Source organism: Pseudophryne corroboree, chromosome 6 (assembly GCF_028390025.1).
Source record: "Pseudophryne corroboree isolate aPseCor3 chromosome 6, aPseCor3.hap2, whole genome shotgun sequence".
Taxonomy (NCBI): Eukaryota; Metazoa; Chordata; class Amphibia; order Anura; family Myobatrachidae; genus Pseudophryne; species Pseudophryne corroboree.
The window spans coordinates 237540724-237559564 of record NC_086449.1 but is presented as its reverse complement, the minus strand read 5'-3'; the positions used below and the strand labels follow the sequence as shown (position 1 = coordinate 237559564).

The 18841-nt window shown below is 47.2% G+C and overlaps 1 protein-coding gene across 1 annotated transcript in view; it reads right to left on the bottom strand.

Annotated features, from left to right (window-relative positions):
- The window catches only part of ABHD2 (abhydrolase domain containing 2, acylglycerol lipase), a 133364-nt gene that overhangs the window by 61208 nt on the left and 53315 nt on the right, over positions 1-18841 (bottom strand). Inside the window, exon 5 of the mRNA XM_063925781.1 lies at positions 14074-14241. Coding sequence (XP_063781851.1) covers positions 14074-14241 — 168 coding nt within the window. The remainder of the gene's footprint in view (positions 1-14073; positions 14242-18841) is intronic.

Here is an 18841-nt window from a genome sequence, read left to right as displayed (position 1 = left end):
TCAGAGAAATACACTGCGTCAATGAAGTCCCATAGACAAACCAATAAATAAAAATAGTGTATGCATACGCAAACAAACGTATTAAAGCAATGGTCCATTGACGTTCGCTTTATGTGAGCTATTAAATGAAATTAAAATGGGCTTAAAGCTTAATATCTCCAGTTCTGGGGGTCCAATTGGCTCAGAACCAGGTTGGTATGGAAGGGGAGACTATTAGCTACCAGAGGATACCGACCCCAAGTTTCTGTGAATCTCTGTACAGTATTTTCTATTTGAGTACTAAGTAGCACAAACAGCTCGTAACATACTCTGCTCTAAAGGCTACAGCAGCAAGTGTTATCTTTATAAGTATGGGTAGAGATAAAAGCTCCTCCCTAAGTTCCTGGATGCCAAAACACAGTGCTTAGCTCTCTGTACAGTATTTTCTATTTAGCCAGACTACCCGCACCCCGTGAAACAAAAAAGTTTTTAAATCGCACTGGACCTTGTGTATAATAAATTGATATTGTAAACCAACATATAGACTGTGTCAAGATATCATTTCTTTATGGCACTAGGTTGGTGGTGCTCCCAGATAATTAGTCAACAACTACTGTACAAAAAAGGGGTTTTACAAAGGTTAAAAAAAATAAAATAAAAAAGAGATAGAGACTATATGCCTTTTTTGGGGCACACTTGTAAATTAATTGTTTTTAAAAATTAGCTTTTCATTAATTTGTTTTAAAATCCTAGGCTTTGTGCGACATATAGAAGTTAAATACTAAATAAATGTTAGAAGTATTATAGTATGTATAATATATTATATAGTATTCTAGTATAGTATTATTTATTTAGTATTTAACTTCTATATGTCGCACAAAGCATAGCATTTTAAAACAAATTAAAAGCTAATTTAATTTTTTTTTTTATTTACTAGTGGTCTGCTCTGAAAGCCAAGAGTCTCCTCTTTCGTATGGTACCAGTCTCGAGTCTCTGAGACATCCAGAACAGGAGATATCGGGGCACAAAATGGACCCATTTTCCCATAGATTATAATGTGCCCATTAATTCAGATCCACCATGGGTTCCGATGCTTGCTGTTAACCTTGTGGAGATCATAGAAACTTGGGGCCGGTATCATCTGGTAGCTAATTGTCTCCCCTTCCATACCAACCCGGTTCTGAGCTGATTGGACCCCCAGGAATGGAGACATTAATCTTTAAGCCCATTTTTATTTAATTTCATTTAATATCTCACATAAACCTAATGTCAATGGACCATTGCTTTAACACATCCGTTTGTGTCCGTATACACTATTTTTGTATTGTATTATTATTATTATTATTATTGTATTGTATTGTATTGTATTATTATTGTATTATGTATTGATTTACTGGTTTCTTTTTTTTGGGTCCTGACAGAGAATGAATATTTTCAACAGGGTTTCTGAACTCTCCACCTCCCCCCTCACCCTTTACCCTCCCCTGAGAGACTGATCTTTCCAGACAAAGAGGCCAACACAGTATGTAAATGAAGGGCTGATACTACAGTCGCTTTGGTTGGGGGAAAGGACTAGAGAGGGCCAGAATGAATGTACATTAAACAGTACAGTACTGTGCTACGGATTTGTGTGTCAGACGCCCCAACAGTTAGTTATGGAAACAGGTCTTTTCCTGTGTGCATAATTCTATTGAATGTAAGGTTCTTAAATATATGAATGTTTTGAAAAAAAGAAATAAATTATAAAGTGTCAAGGAAAAAAAAAAAAAAGACATTCGCACTTTGGGAATCGAACCCGGGACTCTGAGCATGGGGTGCAGGACACTTCACTGCTTGGCCATGACGCCTGGTGACAGAGACACAAGCTCATGTGTAAATGTAAGCAGTGATCCCTTCCCATGGGTTTTGCTGTATTGGCTTCGAGACTTGGACGCTCCTATACAGTACTGTATGCCTAACGTCAATGGACCATTGCTTTAACACGTTCGCTTGCGACTGTATACATTGTTGTTGTTTTTTTATTGTAGTCTACGGGACATGGACGCTCACATAACCCGTCAATGGACCATTGCTTTAGCACATTCGCTTGCGTCTGTATACACTAATTTTATTTATTTATTATTATTTATGAATTCTTTATTTATTGATTCAATTTATTGATTTTTTTTTTTTAATTGACTCTCTGTCTGACCATTGGTCTTTGTGTACAGTATACAGTAACATTGCAGTCATCACTGACCATTTGCCAGAGCTTGTAGCTCAATCCACCGCTATTCGCTCTACAGTACTGGATTAGTGGCGCATTAGCCACCCAGTGGTGAAGATGTGTATTGCATGCTGTGTATGTAGTCATGCCTCAACGCGCCTGTCCATGCAACAACTGAACACCTGAGCTATCCCCCTAGTCTCCTACACCACCTCCTCCCTCCCCTCCTCTGTCTCCCCTCCATCTCTCTGTATTCTTTCCCCTCCTTTCCTGTTACCCCACTTTCACTCACGTCTACCCCATGGTCCTGCTACCCCACAACTCAGCCCTGCTTCCTCTCTCCCTTCCCTGTCACCTCCCCACACCCCCATCCACATCACACTGACCTCCCTCCCTGCCAACCTCCTGCAGTTTCCCCTCCTAGCTCTGGCACCCGCACCATCACTACTCTCTAATCATACCCTGCCCTCAAAGTTAATCTCTCCTCATCGCTACAGCAACCCTGATAATCTCATTCACATCTCTCCCACAAACTCATACCCCCTATCCTGTGCCCTGTGGAATGCCAGATCTGTTTGTAACAAACTGGTCCCCACTCATGACCTTTTCATTTCCAACTCCCTACACCTACTAGCCATTACTGAAACTTGGATTACGCCCTAACACTACTTCTCCTGCTGCTCTCTCTGCTGGGGGCCTCACATTCACACACACACCCCGACCTGGGGGGTCGCCATGGGGGTGGTGTTGGGGTCCTTTTACCTTCTAGTTACTCCTACCAACTCATACCACCAGAACCATCCCTTACATTCTCTACATTTGAGGTCCATACTATACGCCTCTTCCAACCAGTCCATCTTAGAGTAGCTGTCATTTACTGCCCCCCCCTGGCGTTGCTTCCAAATTCATCGACAACTTTGCTTCCTCACTTCCTCTCTTCTGACATTCCTTCCATTATCCTAGGCGATTTCAACATCCCTATTGACATCCCCACACAATCCCCTGCCTCTAAACTCCTTAACCTCACCTCTTCACTTGTTCTCTCCCAGTGGACCTCCTCACCCTCCCATGTGAATGGGAGCTCACTGGATCTGGTCTTCACTCACCTCTGTGATATTTCTGATTTTTCCAATTCCCCATTTCCCCTCTCTGACCACCACCTGCTCTCCTTTAACCCATCTCTCTCGACTTCCCCATCTCTACCTCCCAAGGCTACCATCAATAAGCGTAACATTGAGGCTATTGACACCACATTCCTTTCCTCCCTGTTTGACTCACTTCTCTCTCCTATTCTCTCTCTTTCATGCCCTGAACAAGCCACTTCCATATACAATGCATCCCTTACTTCTGCTCTTGACTCTGTTGCTCCACCAACCACTATTCACCAGATATCTGCAAAAATGCTCACATACTGCTGAGCGACACTGGAGGAAATCACGCTCTAAGGCAGACTTCCTCCATTTCAAACTTATGCTCTCATCCTTCAGTGCTGCCCTTTCTCTTGCTAAACAGTCATACTTCAAGAACCTCATCTCCTCCCAGTCTTCCAACCCCCGGCGCCTCTTTCCCCCTCTCAACTCACTCCTCTGCCCGCCTCCGCCTCGTCTCCCTTCCTCACTCTCTGCTCTTGACTTTGCCACTTACTTCACATCCAAAATTGACTCCATACGTAAGGACATCACATCACACCAGACCATCAGTAACCAGCTTTCCCCCATCCCTCCCACCTACTCTGACCTCTTTCTCCCATGCAACTGGAGAGGAAGTCATGGCCCTCATTCGTTCCTGTCCCCTCACCACCTCCCTACTTGACCCTATCCCCTCCAGCCTCCTCCGCTACCTCTCTCCTTCTGCTTGTTCCCATCTTTCCCACCTTCTCAATCTCTCCCTCTCATCAGGCACTGTCCCCTCTGCCTTCAAGCATGCACCCATATCTCCTATTCTTAAAAAACCTACCCTTGATCCAAACACTCTCTCCAACTACCGACCCATCTCTCTCCTCCCTTTTGCCTCCAAACTCCTTGAGCGTATTGTCTACAACCGCCTTACTTCCTTTCTTTCCGCACACTCACTACTTGACCCATTCCAGTCTGGCTTCCGTCCTCTCCACTCCACTGAAACTGCCCTTACAAAAGTATGCAATGACCTCCATGCTGCTAAATCTAAGGGACCCTACTCTACTTATTCTACTTGATCTCTCTGCTGCTTTTGACACTGTGGACCATCCTCTCCTACTGCAAATCCTTCACTCCATTGGTCTGCGCGACACTGCCCTCTCTTGGCTGTCTTCCTACCTCTCTGACCGTTCATTCTCTGTCTCTTCTCATGACTCAACCTCCCCCTCACTTCCACTAACTGTAGGTGTACCCCAAGGTTCTGTGCTTGGTCCTCTCCTCTTCTCTCTCTATACATCCTCACTAGGTAAGCTCATTAGTTCTTTTGGTTTCCAATATCATCTCTATGCTGATGACACCCAAATCTATCTTTCCTCTCCAGACCTCTCCCCTGCTCTCCTCACTCGTATCTCCAACTGTCTCTCTACTACCTCTTCCTGGATGTCCCAGCGCTTTCTTAAACTTAACATGTCTAAGACCGAACTGATCATCTTTCCTCCCTCCCGCATAACCTCACCTCCTACAATCTCATTATCTGTTGATGGCACTACTATCTCCTCTAGCCCCCAAGTGCGCTGTCTTGGAGTTATCCTGGACTCCTCCCTCTCCTTCAAACCACACATTCAGCACCTCTCACAAACCTGCCGTTTTCATCTAAAATATATTTCCAGGATCAGACCCTTTCTGACCCAGGATGCTACTAAGACTCTTATCCACTCACTGGTCATCTCCAGACTGGATTACTGTAATGTCCTCCTGACTGGCATTCCTGACAAACACCTCTCTCCACTCCAATCTATCCTCAATGCTGCTGCCCGGCTCATTTTCCTCACCAAACGCACTACGTCTACCTCTCCTCTCTTACTAGACCTTCACTGGCTCCCCTTCCCTTTCAGAATCCATTTCAAGCTTCTCACACTCGCTTACAAAGCCCTCACCCACTCCTCTCCCATCTACATCTCTGATCTTATCTCCCTTTACATTCCCACACGTCCTCTTCGCTCTGCTAATGCACGACGACTTTCCTGCCTACGGATTACCTCCTCCCACTCCTATCTCCAAGATTTTTCGCGTGCTGCACCACTTCTCTGGAATTCCCTACCTCTCCCCCTCAGACTCTCCACCTCTCTACAAAACTTCAAACCGGCTCTCAAGACCCACTTCTTCACCAAACCCAGCCAAATCTCATCCTAACCCTCTGTTCTACACTCTCTATGTACCCCATCTGTGTCACCCCTGTCTGTCTACCCCTCCCCTTTAGAATGTAAGCTCTCACGAGCAGGGCCCTCTTCCCTCATGTGCTTATCCTTTCTTACTTTAATAATCTTCAACTGCATCAACTCCAGCAGTCTTTTGCCACCTGATACTTATTCCAGTGTCATCTGCTGATGTAACTATGTTTATTTACCCTGTACTTGTCCTATACTGTCATCAACTGTAAGTTGCTTTTTTCCTGTTTGATTATTTGTTTATGTACTCTGTAATTGGGCGCTGCGGAACCCTTGTGGCGCCATATAAATAAAGGATAATAATAATAATCGCTTAGGCGTGACTAATCATCTGTTTAGGCGGAGAAACAGCAACGATGAGGGAGGCTCCATCTGTAGCTAACAAAACACATTTCAGAGGAGAAGTGTCTATTTGGAGGAAAAAGTTAAAACCCAAAGGGAAAGAGTCTATGCTCTGTGATGGGTCTCCAAAAGATTTGTGAAGGCACTCCATGACAAAGTAGCTTCAACCATACAGGCATGCAGTAAAATGAGATTATCTACAATAAGCAGTAATGTGTCTGCCTGATATCACATCATTGAATTCCCACCATACTGTGAGAGATAGGAGTCACAGAATGTGTCACAGTGCATACAGAAGTGACAACATACACCTCTGCACAAATCATACAAATAACTCTATATGGCGCACCACAGACTTTGCGACTAAACAGAGCAAAGCATCTTGACTAAGGGCCTAATTCAGACCTGATTGCAGCAGCAAATTTATTCTCTAATGAGCAAAACCATGGAGTAATTCAGACCTGATTGCTGCTGTGCGTTTTAGCAATCAGATCTCAACTGTGCATGCATATGCACCGCAATGCGCCAGTGCGATGGATGACTGCACCAGGCATTGGTGCCTAGCAACGGGATGGTGCGAAAATAAGATTTTACTTACCGATAAATCTATTTCTCGTAGTCCGTAGTGGATGCTGGGACTCCGTCAGGACCATGGGGGATAGCGGCTCCGCAGGAGACAGGGCACAAAATTTAAAAGTTTGACCACTAGGTGGTGTGTACTGGCTCCTCCCCCTATGACCCTCCTCCAAGCCTCAGTTAGGATACTGTGCCCGGACGAGCGTACACAATAAGGAAGGATTTTGAATCCCGGGTAAGACTCATACCAGCCACACCAATCACACCGTACAACTTGTGATCTGAACCCAGTTAACAGTATGACAAACGTAGGAGCCTCTGAACAGACTGCTCACAACAATAACAACCCGATTTTTTAGTAACAATAAACTATGTACAAGTATTGCAGACAATCCGCACTTGGGATGGGCGCCCAGCATCCACTACGGACTACGAGAAATAGATTTATCGGTAAGTAAAATCTTATTTTCTCTGACGTCCTAATGGATGCTGGGACTCCGTCAGGACCATGGGGATTATACCAAAGCTCCCAAACGGGCGGGAGAGTGCGGATGACTCTGCAGCACCGAATGAGAGAACTCCAGGTCCTCCTTAGCCAGGGTATCAAATTTGTAGAATTTTACAAACGTGTTCTCCCCTGACCACGTAGCTGCTCGGCAGAGTTGTAATGCCGAGTCCCCTCGGGCAGCCGCCCAAGATGAGCCCACCTTCCTTGTGGAATGGGCCTTGACAGATTTAGGCTGTGGCAGGCCTGCCACAGAATGTGCAAGTTGAATTGTGCTACAAATCCAACGAGCAATCGTCTGCTTAGAAGCAGGAGCACCCAGCTTGTTGGGTGCATACAGTATAAAAAGCGAGTCAGATTTTCTGACTCCAGCCGTCCTTGAAATATATATTTTCAATGCTCTGACAACGTCCAGCAACTTGGAATCCTCCAAATCGCTAGTAGCCGCAGGCACCACAATAGGCTGGTTCAGGTGAAACGCTGAAACCACCTTAGGCAGAAACTGAGGACGCGTCCGCAGTTCTGCCCTGTCCGAATGGAAAATCAGATATGGGCTTTTATACGATAAAGCCGCCAATTCTGACACTCTCCTGGCTGAAGCCAGGGCCAGTAGCATGGTTACTTTCCATGTAAGATATTTCAAATCCACCGATTTGAGTGGCTCAAACCAATGGGATTTGAGAAAATCCAAAACTACATTAAGATCCCACGGTGCCACTGGGGGCACAACCGGGGGCTGTATATGTAGTACTCCTTTTACAAAAGTCTGGACTTCAGGAACTGAAGCCAATTCTTTCTGGAAGAAAATCGACAGGGCCGAAATTTGAACCTTAATGGACCCTAATTTGAGGCCCATAGACAATCCTGTTTGCAGGAAATGTAGGAATCGACCCAGTTGAAATTCCTCCGTCGGGGCCTTCCTGGCCTCACACCACGCAACATAATTTTCTCCAAATGCGGTGATAATGTTGTGCAGTCACCTCCTTCCTGGCTTTTACCAGGGTAGGGATGACCTCTTCCGGAATGCCTTTTTCCCTTAGGATTCGGCGTTCAACCGCCATGCCGTCAAACGCAGCCGCGGTAAGTCTTGGAATAGACACGGTCCCTGCTGAAGCAGGTCCCGTCTTAGAGGTAGAGGCCACGGATCTTCCGTGAGCATCTCCTGAAGTTCCGGGTACCAAGTTCTTCTTGGCCAATCCGGAGCCACGAGTATCGTTCTTACTCCCCTTTGCCGTATAATTCTCAGTACTTTTGGTATGAGAGGCAGAGGAGGAAACACATACACTGACTGGTACACCCATGGTGTTACCAGAGCGTCTACAGCTATTGCCTGAGGGTCTCTTGACCTGGCGCAATACCTGTCCAGTTTTTTGTTGAGGCGGGACGCCATCATGTCCACCATTGGTCTTTCCCAATGGACCACAATCATGTGGAAGACTTCTGGATGAAGTCCCCACTCGGGTGCAGATCGTGTCTGCTGAGGAAGTCTGCTTCCCAGTTGTCCACTCCCGGGATGAACACAGCTGACAGTGCTAACACATGATTTTCCGCCCAGCGAAGAATCCTTGCAGCTTCTGCCATTGCCCTCCTGCTTCTTGTGCCGCCCTGTCTGTTTACGTGGGCGACTGCCGTGATGTTGTCCGACTGAATCAACACCGGCTGACCCTGAAGCAGAGGTTTTTCCAGGCTTAGAGCATTGTAGATTGCTCTTAGCTCCAGTATATTTATGTGAAGAGACGTCTCCAGGCTTGACCACACGCCCTGGAAGTTTCTTCCCTGTGTGACCGCTCCCCAGCCTCTCAGGCTGGCATCCGTGGTCACTAGGACCCAGTTCTGTATGCCGAATCTGCGGCCCTCTAACAGATGAGCACTCTGCAACCACCATAGCAGAGACACTCTTGTCCTTGTGGACAATTTTATCCGCTGATGCATCTGCAGATGCGATCCGGACCATTTGTCCAGCAGATCCCACTGAAAAGTTCGTGCATGGAATCTGCCGAATGGAATCGCTTCGTAAGAAGCTACCATTTTTCCCAGGACTCTTGTGCATTGATGCACAGATACTTTTCCTGGTTTTAGGAGGTTCCTGACTAGATCGGATAACTCCCTGGCTTTCTCCTCCGGAAGAAATACCTTTTTCTGAACAGTGTCCAGAATCATCCCTAGGAACAACAGACGTGTCGTCGGGATCAGTTGGGATTTTGGAAAATTCAGAATCCACCCGTGTTGTTGGAGCACTACTTGGGTTAGTGCTACTCCGACCTCCAGCTGTTCTCTGGATCTTGCCCTTATCAGGAGATCGTCCAAGTAAGGGATAATTAAGACGCCTTCTCTTCGAAGAAGGATCATCATTTCGGCCATTACCTTGGTAAAGACCCGGGGTGCCGTGGACAATCCAAACGGCAGCGTCTGAAACTGATAATGACAGTTTTGTACCACGAACCTGAGGTACCCTTGGCCTGTTGTAGGAGGGGTACCTTGACTATCACCTGCTGAGAATACAGCTTGTGAATGGCCTCCAATACCGTCGCCCTGTCGGAGGGAGACGTTGGCAAAGCAGACTTTAGGAAACGGCGAGGAGGAGACTTCTCGAATTCCAACCTGTAACCCTGAGATACTACCTGCAGGATCCAGGGGTCCACCTGCGAGTGAGCCCACTGTGCGCTGAAATGTTTGAGGCGACCCCCCACCGCCCCTGAGTCTGCTTGTAAGGTCCCAGCGTCATGCTGAAGCCTTTGTAGAAGCCGGGGAGGGCTTCTGCTCCTGGGAAGGAGCTGCTTGTTGCAGTCTCTTACCCTTTCCTTTGCCTCGGGGCAAATAGGAATGTCCTTTTGCTCGTTTGTTCTTATAGGAACGAAAGGACTGCGGCTGAAAAGCCTGCGGCTTTTTCTGCTGGGAGGTGACCTGGGGTAAAAAGGTGGATTTTCCGGCCGTTGCCGTGGCCACCAGATCCGATAGACCGACCCCAAATATTTCCTCCCCCTTATACGGCAATACTTCCATATGTCGTTTGGAATCCGCATCACCTGACCACTGGCGCGTCCATAAACTTCTTCTGGCAGATATGGACATCGCACTTACTCTTGATGCCAGAGTGCAAATATCTCTCTGTGCATCTCGCATATAAAGAAATGCATCCTTTAACTGCTCTATAGTCAGTAAAATACTGTCCCTATCCAGGGTGTCAATATTTTCAGACAGTGACTCCGACCAAGCCACGCCAGCACTGCACATCCAGGCTGAGGCGATTGCTGGTCTCAGTATAACACCAGTATGTGTGTATATACTTTTTAATGTATTCTCCAGCCTCCTATCAGCTGGATCCTTGAGGACGGCCGTATCAGGAGACGGTAACGCCACTTGCTTTGATAAGCGTGTGAGCGCCTTATCCACCCTAGGAGGTGTTTCCCAGCGCGCCCTAACCTCTGGCGGGAAAGGGTATAATGCCAATAACTTCTTTGAAATTAGTAGTTTTCTATCTGGAGTAACCCACGCTTCATCACACACTTCATTCAGTTCCTCTGATTCAGGAAAAACTATCGGTAGTTTTTTCACACCCCACATAATACCCCTTTTTTTTTGGTACTTGCAGTATCAGAGATATGCAAAGCCTCCTTCATTGCCGTGATCATATAACGTGTGGCCCTACTGGAAAATACGTTTGTTTCTTCACCGTCGACACTGGATTCAGTGTCAGTGTCTGGGTCTGTGTCGACCGACTGAGGTAAAGGGCGTTTTACAGCCCCTGACGGTGTTTGAGACGCCTGGACAGGTACTAACTGGTTTGCCGGCTGTCTCATGTCGTCAACCGACTTTTGTAGCGTGCTGACACTATCCCGTAATTCCATAAACAAAGCCATCCATTCTGGTGTCGACTCCCTAGGGGGTGACATCACCATTACAGGCAATTGCTCCGCCTCCACGCCAACATCGTCCTCATACATGTCGACACACACGTACCGACACACAGCAGACACACAGGGAATGCTCTGATAGAAGACAGTACCCCACTAGCCCTTTGGGGAGACAGAGGGAGAGTTTGCCAGCACACACCCAAGCGCTATAAATATATATAGGGACAACCTTAATAAGTGTGTTCCCTTTATAGCAGCTCAAATATTATAAATATCGCCAATAAGTGCCCCCCCTCTCTGTTTTTACCCTGTTTCTGTAGTGCAGTGCAGGGGAGAGTCCTGGGAGCCTTCCTCGCAGCGGAGCTGGGCAGGAAAATGGCGCTGTGTGCTGAGGAGAATAGGCCCCGCCCCCTTTTCGGCGGGCTTCTTCTCCCGGTTTTTTTGGAACCTGGCAGGGGTTAAATACATCCATATAGCCCCAGGGGCTATATGTGATATATTTTAGCCAGAATAGGTATATTACATTGCTGCCCAGGGCGCCCCCCCCCAGCGCCCTGCACCCTCAGTGACCGCTGGTGTGAAGTGTGCGGAGAGCAATGGCGCACAGCTGCAGTGCTGTGCGCTACCTCATGAAGACTGAGACGTCTTCTGCCGCCGGTTTCTGGACCTCTTCTCTATTCGGCATCTGCAAGGGGGTCGGCGGCGCGGCTCCGGTGACCCATCCAGGCTGTACCTGTGATCGTCCCTCTGGAGCTAGTGTCCAGTAGCCTAAGAAGCAAATCCATCCTGCACGCAGGTGAGTTCACTTCTTCTCCCCTAAGTCCCTCGTTGCAGTGAGCCTGTTGCCAGCAGGACTCACTGAAAATAAAAAAACCTAACAAACTTTTTCTAAGCAGCTCTTTAGGAGAGCCACCTAGATTGCACCCTGCTCGGACGGGCACAAAAACCTAACTGAGGCTTGGAGGAGGGTCATAGGGGGAGGAGCCAGTACACACCACCTAGTGGTCAAACTTTTAAATTTTGTGCCCTGTCTCCTGCGGAGCCGCTATCCCCCATGGTCCTGACGGAGTCCCAGCATCCACTAGGACGTCAGAGAAAAAAGGCATGGGCGATAGCAAGGTGATTGACAGGAAGAGGCCATTCGTGGGTGGCGACTGACCGTTTTACAGGAGTGTCCGGAAAAACGTCCGCTCCGGCCCGATCAGCAGCAAACAATCACACTGGAAGAGTAAGTCCTGGGCTGAGCAGAGACTGCACAAACTGATGTTTGTGCAGCTCTGCTCATGAAGCGAATGCACACTTGCACAGCATTTTCCCCTCCCCTTTAGGCGGCGACTATCTGATTGCAGGGCAGCAAAAAATGCAGCCCTGCGATCAGGTCTGAATTACCCCCCATGTGCACTACGGGGGGGGGGGGGGGGGGGGGGGATTAGAACATGTGCAGAGAGAGTTAGATTTGGGTGGGGTGTGTTCAAACTGTAGGGGTACCATGACTACTGATGTTGGCCTTTCATGTACTTATGTGTGACACTGAATCGCTAATCTGGGGAAAAGGTAAAAGACATCTGATACAGGTGACCTGTGCCATCGCAGCAACTTTACAACAACTGCCTTGCAACAAAAGTACTAATCTAATGTTCCTGGCACACAGTGAGCAAGTTTGTCACAAACCTCAGGAAAAGGTTCACTACCTGTGATGATGTGTATCACATCAGCCTCTCACACCTTATAAAAACAAGAATGTGAAAGAGGACACAGCTATACAATACAAAATATACTCTTAAATAACAAAACTACACACAAGTTAATAATTAGACAAGTCCCTTTTTGATTGCTGTACTAATGAGACGACAATCTGCAAAATAATGTTTGCAAGTTAAGTTGACACATGATATTATAACAAACATTTGTCATAAGGCCAACATCCACTGTCTTGGGACATTTATTAATTGCTTAATGACACGCAGAACAAGAGCTTTGCTGATCTTACAGATCTGGCAGCATAGAAAGAGAATACAGGTAACAGAATCTTGCTGGAAAGGAAAGCAGGCCATATAATAACACTCCCAACTTTTTCATCTTATCAGCTAAATGAAAGATTACCTGCCCAACAAAATGATCATAAAGTTGACTCCATACACTAGCATCTTTTTCATCAGATATCTGATACCCTGCCTCAGTTGTCACAATCATTTTCTCCGCATGCATGGATCAGATCATTTGATTTCTATGACATTTTTTTAAAGGGCCGAATAGCAGGAGCTTGTAAAGAAGCAAGCTCTATCTCCTCCTGTTTGTTCAAATTTACCTTTGGATTATTAGGTGAAGACAGAAGATAGAAGTGTAATAGAAAATGGTTACTTACTAGGATTAACTTTGTGTTTTTATTTATTAAAGTTTTTCTCCCAACCTCTGTCCTGTTTTTATTTGCACTTTTCACTGGCACAAGACAGGTGACTGAGTGCTTGGGCAAGCTGCACTTGTGGTTCTCCAAGTGCAGGCATTCCCGGCAGCTGCTTCTGGAACAAACCACTTATTACCCTATACCCACCCGGCATCAGGTAAGGGAAGAGTCCTGGTACTACTGGAACTAGGGCTGGGGAAGGGGTGCAAGTCCCAGCCCTTGCTGAACATTGGGTGTTACTTCGACCACACTGCAGGTCTCCCTCTATGGCTCCACCAGGCCCGGCTAGCAAAGTCTAATGCTGGTTAGTATAGAATCAGGGGGCACCTTAAGCAAGTTTTCCTTTGATTTTGGATTAACCAGCATTAGGATGAAACACTAGCACTGGTTAAAAATTTGAGGGGGAACTCCCATACAATTATTACATTTTTTCAAATTATTTATATATATATTTTTAATATACAATAGAAGTACACTGAAGTAGATGGTGTTCAGTGACATCAAAAGTTGGAAAGAAAAAGGTATTAATAAGTACTTCAAAGAACAAGGCATTTCCAGTAAGTGCAGATAATTAGCGTGCCAACAGCCTCGCATCATTACTTGAAGTATACTGCTCCTACCAATATCTAACAACTAGTCTGTACCTTACCACTTGCCTCCAATGCCTTTCTCACTTTAATGGCACAAATTCTGTGACATAAAACCAAGCTCCCTCCAGTATAAATTATGCAAGTACATACTTCACAAGACACTGAAATCCTGTGACCACCTGTGGATATTCAAATTATCTGATGTGGGTACATAAGATAAGCAGGCTATGAACACTGTAAAGTGTTAACCAAATACTTCTTAAAAAGTACATACCGTAAGTGAACATGCGTGGAGATGTCAGCTCGATGTTTGGCAAGGCTCCAAGGTGATTTAGCACAGCACATCTATATCCATTCTTCTGGGCATAATCCACAAAGGTCCGAATATACTGCTTTTCACTGTGATTGGCTATTCCAGGACATATGACCATTGTGACATTTTCTGCATAGGAATAAAAAAAAAAAAAAATAAGATTTTACTCACCGGTAAATCTATTTCTCGTAGTCCGTAGTGGATGCTGGGACTCCGTAAGGACCATGGGGAATAGCGGCTCCGCAGGAGACTGGGCACAACTAAAGAAAGATTTAGGACTACCTGGTGTGCACTGGCTCCTCCCACTATGACCCTCCTCCAGACCTCAGTTAGGATACTGTGCCCGGAAGAGCTGACACAATAAGGAAGGATTTTGAATCCCGGGTAAGACTCATACCAGCCACACCAATCACACCGTATAACTCGTGATGCTATACCCAGTTAACAGTATGAAATACAACTGAGCCTCTCAACAGATGGCTCAACAATAACCCTTTAGTTAAGCAATAACTATAAAGTATTGCAGACAATCCGCACTTGGGATGGGCGCCCAGCATCCACTACGGACTACGAGAAATAGATTTACCGGTGAGTAAAATCTTATTTTCTCTGACGTCCTAAGTGGATGCTGGGACTCCGTAAGGACCATGGGGATTATACCAAAGCTCCCAAACGGGCGGGAGAGTGCGGATGACTCTGCAGCACCGAATGAGCAAACTCTAGGTCCTCCTCAGCCAGGGTATCAAACTTGTAGACCCTTGCAAAAATGTTTGAACCCGACCAAGTAACAGCTCGGCAAAGTTGTAAAGCCGAGACCCCTCGGGCAGCTGCCCAAGAAGAGCCCACTTTCCTCGTGGAATGGGCTTTTACAGATTTAGGGTGCGGCAGTCCAGCCGCAGCATGTGCAAGTTGAATCGTGCTACAGATCCAGCGAGCAATAGTCTGCTTAGAAGCAGAAGCACCCAGCTTGTTGGGTGCATACAGGATAAATAGCGAGTCAGTTTTCCTGACTCCAGCCGTCCTGGAAACATACTTTTCAGGGCCTTGACTACGTCCAGTAACTTGGAATCCTCCAAGTCCCAAGTAGCCACAGGCACCACAATAGGTTGGTTCACATGAAAAACTGATACCACCTTAGGAAGGAATTGGGAACGAGTCCTCAATTCCGCCTTATCCATATAAAATACAGATAAGGGCTTTTTTATGACAAAGCTGCCAATTCTGATACACGCCTGGCCGACGCCAAGGCCCACAGCATGACCACTTTCCACGTGAGGTATTGTAGCTCCACGGATTTAAGTGGCTCAACCCAATGCGACTTCAGGAAATCCAACACCACGTTGAGATCCCACGGTGCCACTTGAGGCACAAACGGGGGCCGACTATGCAGCACTCCCTTAACAAAAGTCTGAACTTCAGGCAGTGAAGCCAGTTCTATTTTGGAAGAAAATAGATAGAGCCGAAATCTGGACCTTAATGGGACCCACTTTTAGGCCCATAGTCACCTCTGACTGTAGGAAGTGCAGAAATCGACCTAGCTGAAATTTCTCCTTTGGGGCCTTCCTGGCCTCACAGCACGCAACATATTTCCGCCATATGCGGTGATAATGGTTTGCGTTCACGTCTGTCCTAGCTTTAAATAGCGTAGGGATAACTTCCTCCGGAATGCCCTTTTGCTTCAGGATCCGGCGTTCAACCGCCAGGCCGTCAAACGCAGCCGCGGTACGTCCTGGAACAGACAGGCCCCCTGTTGCAGCAGGTCCTGTCTGAGCGGCAGAGGCCATGGGTCCTCTGAGATCATTTCTTGGAGTTCTGGGTACCAAGCTCTTCTTGGCCAACCCGGAACAATGAGTATAGTTCTTACTCCTCTCCTTCTTATTATTCTCATTACCCTGGGTAAGAGAGGCAGAGGAGGGAACACATACACCGACTGGTACACCCACGGTGTTACCAGAGCGTCCACAGCTATCGCCTGAGGGTCCCTTGACCTGGCGCAATATCTTTGTAGCTGTTTGTTGAGGCGGAACGCCATTATGTCCACCTGTGGCCTTTCCCAACGGTGTACAATAATTTGGAAGACTTCTGGATGAAGTCCCCACTCTCCCGGGTGGAGGTAGTGTCTTCTGAGAAAGTCTGCTTCTCAGTTGTCCACTCCGGGAATGAACACTGCTGACAGTGCTAACACATGATTTTCCGCCCATCGGAGAATCCTTGTGGCTTCTGCCATCGCCATCCTGCTTCTTGTGCCGCACTGTCGGTTTACATGAGCGACCGCCGTGATGTTGTCTGACTGGATCAGCACCGGCCGGTGTTGAAGCAGGGGTCTAGCCTGACTTAGAGCATTGTAAATGGCCCTTAGTTCCAGAATATTTATGTGTAGGGAAGTCTCCTGACTTTTCCATAGCCTTGGAAGTTTCTTCCCTGTGTGACTGCCCCCCAGCCTCGAAGGCTGGCATCCGTGGTCACCAGGACCCAGTCCTGTATGCCGAATCTGTGGCCCCCTAGAAGATGAGCACTCTGCAGCCACCACAACAGCGACACCCTGGCCCTTGGAGACAGGGTTATCCGCCGATGCATCTGAAGATGCGACCCGGACCACTTGTCCCACAGATCCCACTGGAAGATCCTTGCATGGGACCTGGCGAATGGAATTTCTTCGTAAGAAGCTACCATCTTTCCCAGGGCTCGCGTGCATTGATGCACCGACACCTGTATTTGTATTAGGAGGTCTCTGTCTAGAGACGACAACTCCTTGGACTTCTCCTCCGGGAGAAACCCTTCTTATCCTGTTCTGTGTCCAGAACCATACCCAGGAACAGTAGACGCGTCGTAGGAACCAGCTGCGACTTTGGAATATTCAGAAACCAGCCGTGCTGTTGTAGCACTTCCCGAGAAAGTGCTACTCCGACGAACAACTGCTCCCTTTACCTCGCCTTTATAAGGAGATCGTCCAAGTACGGGATAATTATTTCGGCCATTACCTTGGTAAATACCTCTGTGCCGGGGACAGACCAATGGCAACGTCTGGAATTGGTAATGACAAACCTGTACCACAATTTTGAGGTACTCCTGGTGAAGAGGGTAAATAGGGACATGCAAGTAAGCATCCTTGATGTCCAGTGATACCATGAAATTCTCCAGGCTTGCAATAATCGCCCTGAGCGATTCCATTTTGAACTTGAACCTTCGTATATAAGTGTTCAAGGATTTCAATTTTAGAATGGGTCTCACCGAACCGTCTGGTTTCGGTACCACAACATTTTGGAATAGTAACCCCGGCCTTGTTGAAGGAGGAGTACCTTGATTTCACCTGCTGGAAGTACAGCTTGTGAATTGCCGCCAGTACTACCTCCCTTTCTCCGAGGGCAGCAGGCAAGGCTGATGCGAGGTAACGGCGAGGGGGAGTCGCCTCGAACTCCAGCCTGTATCCCTGTGATACTACTTGCAGAACCTAGGGATCCACCTGTGGGTAAGCCCACTGGTCCCTGAAGTTCCCGAGACGCGCCCCCACCGCACCTGTCTCCACCTGTGGAGCCCCAGCGTCATGCGGTGGACTCAGAGGAAGCGGGGGAAGATTTTTGATCCTGCGAACTGGCTGTCTGGTGCAGCTTTTTCCTTCTTCCCTTGCCTCTGTGCAGAAAGGAAGCGTCTTTGACCCGCTTGCTCTTCTGAAGCCGAAAGGACTGTACCTGAAAATACGGTGCTTTCTTAGGCTGTGAGGAAACCTGAGGTAAAAAATTTTCTTCCCAGCTGTTGCTGTGGATACGAGGTCCCAGAGACCATCCCCAAACAATTCCTCACCCTTATAAGGCAGAATGTCCATGTGCCCTTAAAGGCAGCATCACCTGTCCACTGCCGGGTTTCTAATACCCTCCTGGCAGAATGGACATTGCATTAATTCTGGATGCCAGCCGGCAAATATCCCTCTGTGCATCCTTCATATATAAGACGACGTCTTTAATATGCTCTATGTTAGCAAAATATTATCCCTGTCTAGGGTATTAATATTATCTGACAGGGTATCAGACCACGCTGCAGCAGCACTATTTATGCTGAGGCAATTGCAGGTCTCAGTATAGAACCTGAGTGTGTATATACAGACTTCAGGATAGCCTCCTGCTTTTTATCAGCAGGCTCCTTCAAGGTGGCCGTATCCTAAGACGGCAGTGCCACCTTTTTTGACAAACGTGTGAGCGCCTTATCCACCCTAGGGGATATCTCCCAACGTGGTCCTCTGGCGGGAAAGGGTACGCCATCAGTAACTTTTTAGAAATTACCAGTTTCTTATCGGGGGAACCCACGCTTCTTTACACACTTCATTCATTCATCTGATGGGGGAACAAAACACTGGCTGCTTTTTCTCCCCAAAAATAAAACCCCTTTTATGTGGTACTTGGGTTCATGTCAGAAATGTGTAACACATTTTTCATTGCCGAGATCATGTAACGGATGTTCCTAGTGGATTGTGTATATATCTCAACCTCGTCGACACTGGAGTCAGACTCCGTGCCGACATCTGTGTCTGCCATCTGAGGTAACGGGCGTTTTTTGAGCCCCTGATAGCCTTTGAGACGCCTGGGCAGGCGCGGGCTGAGAAGCCGGCTGTCCCACAGCTGTTACGTCATCCAGCCTTTTATGTAAGGAGTTGACATTGTCGGTTAATACCTTCCACCTATCCATCCACTCTGGTGTCGGCCCCACAGGGGACGACATCCCATTTATCGGCCTC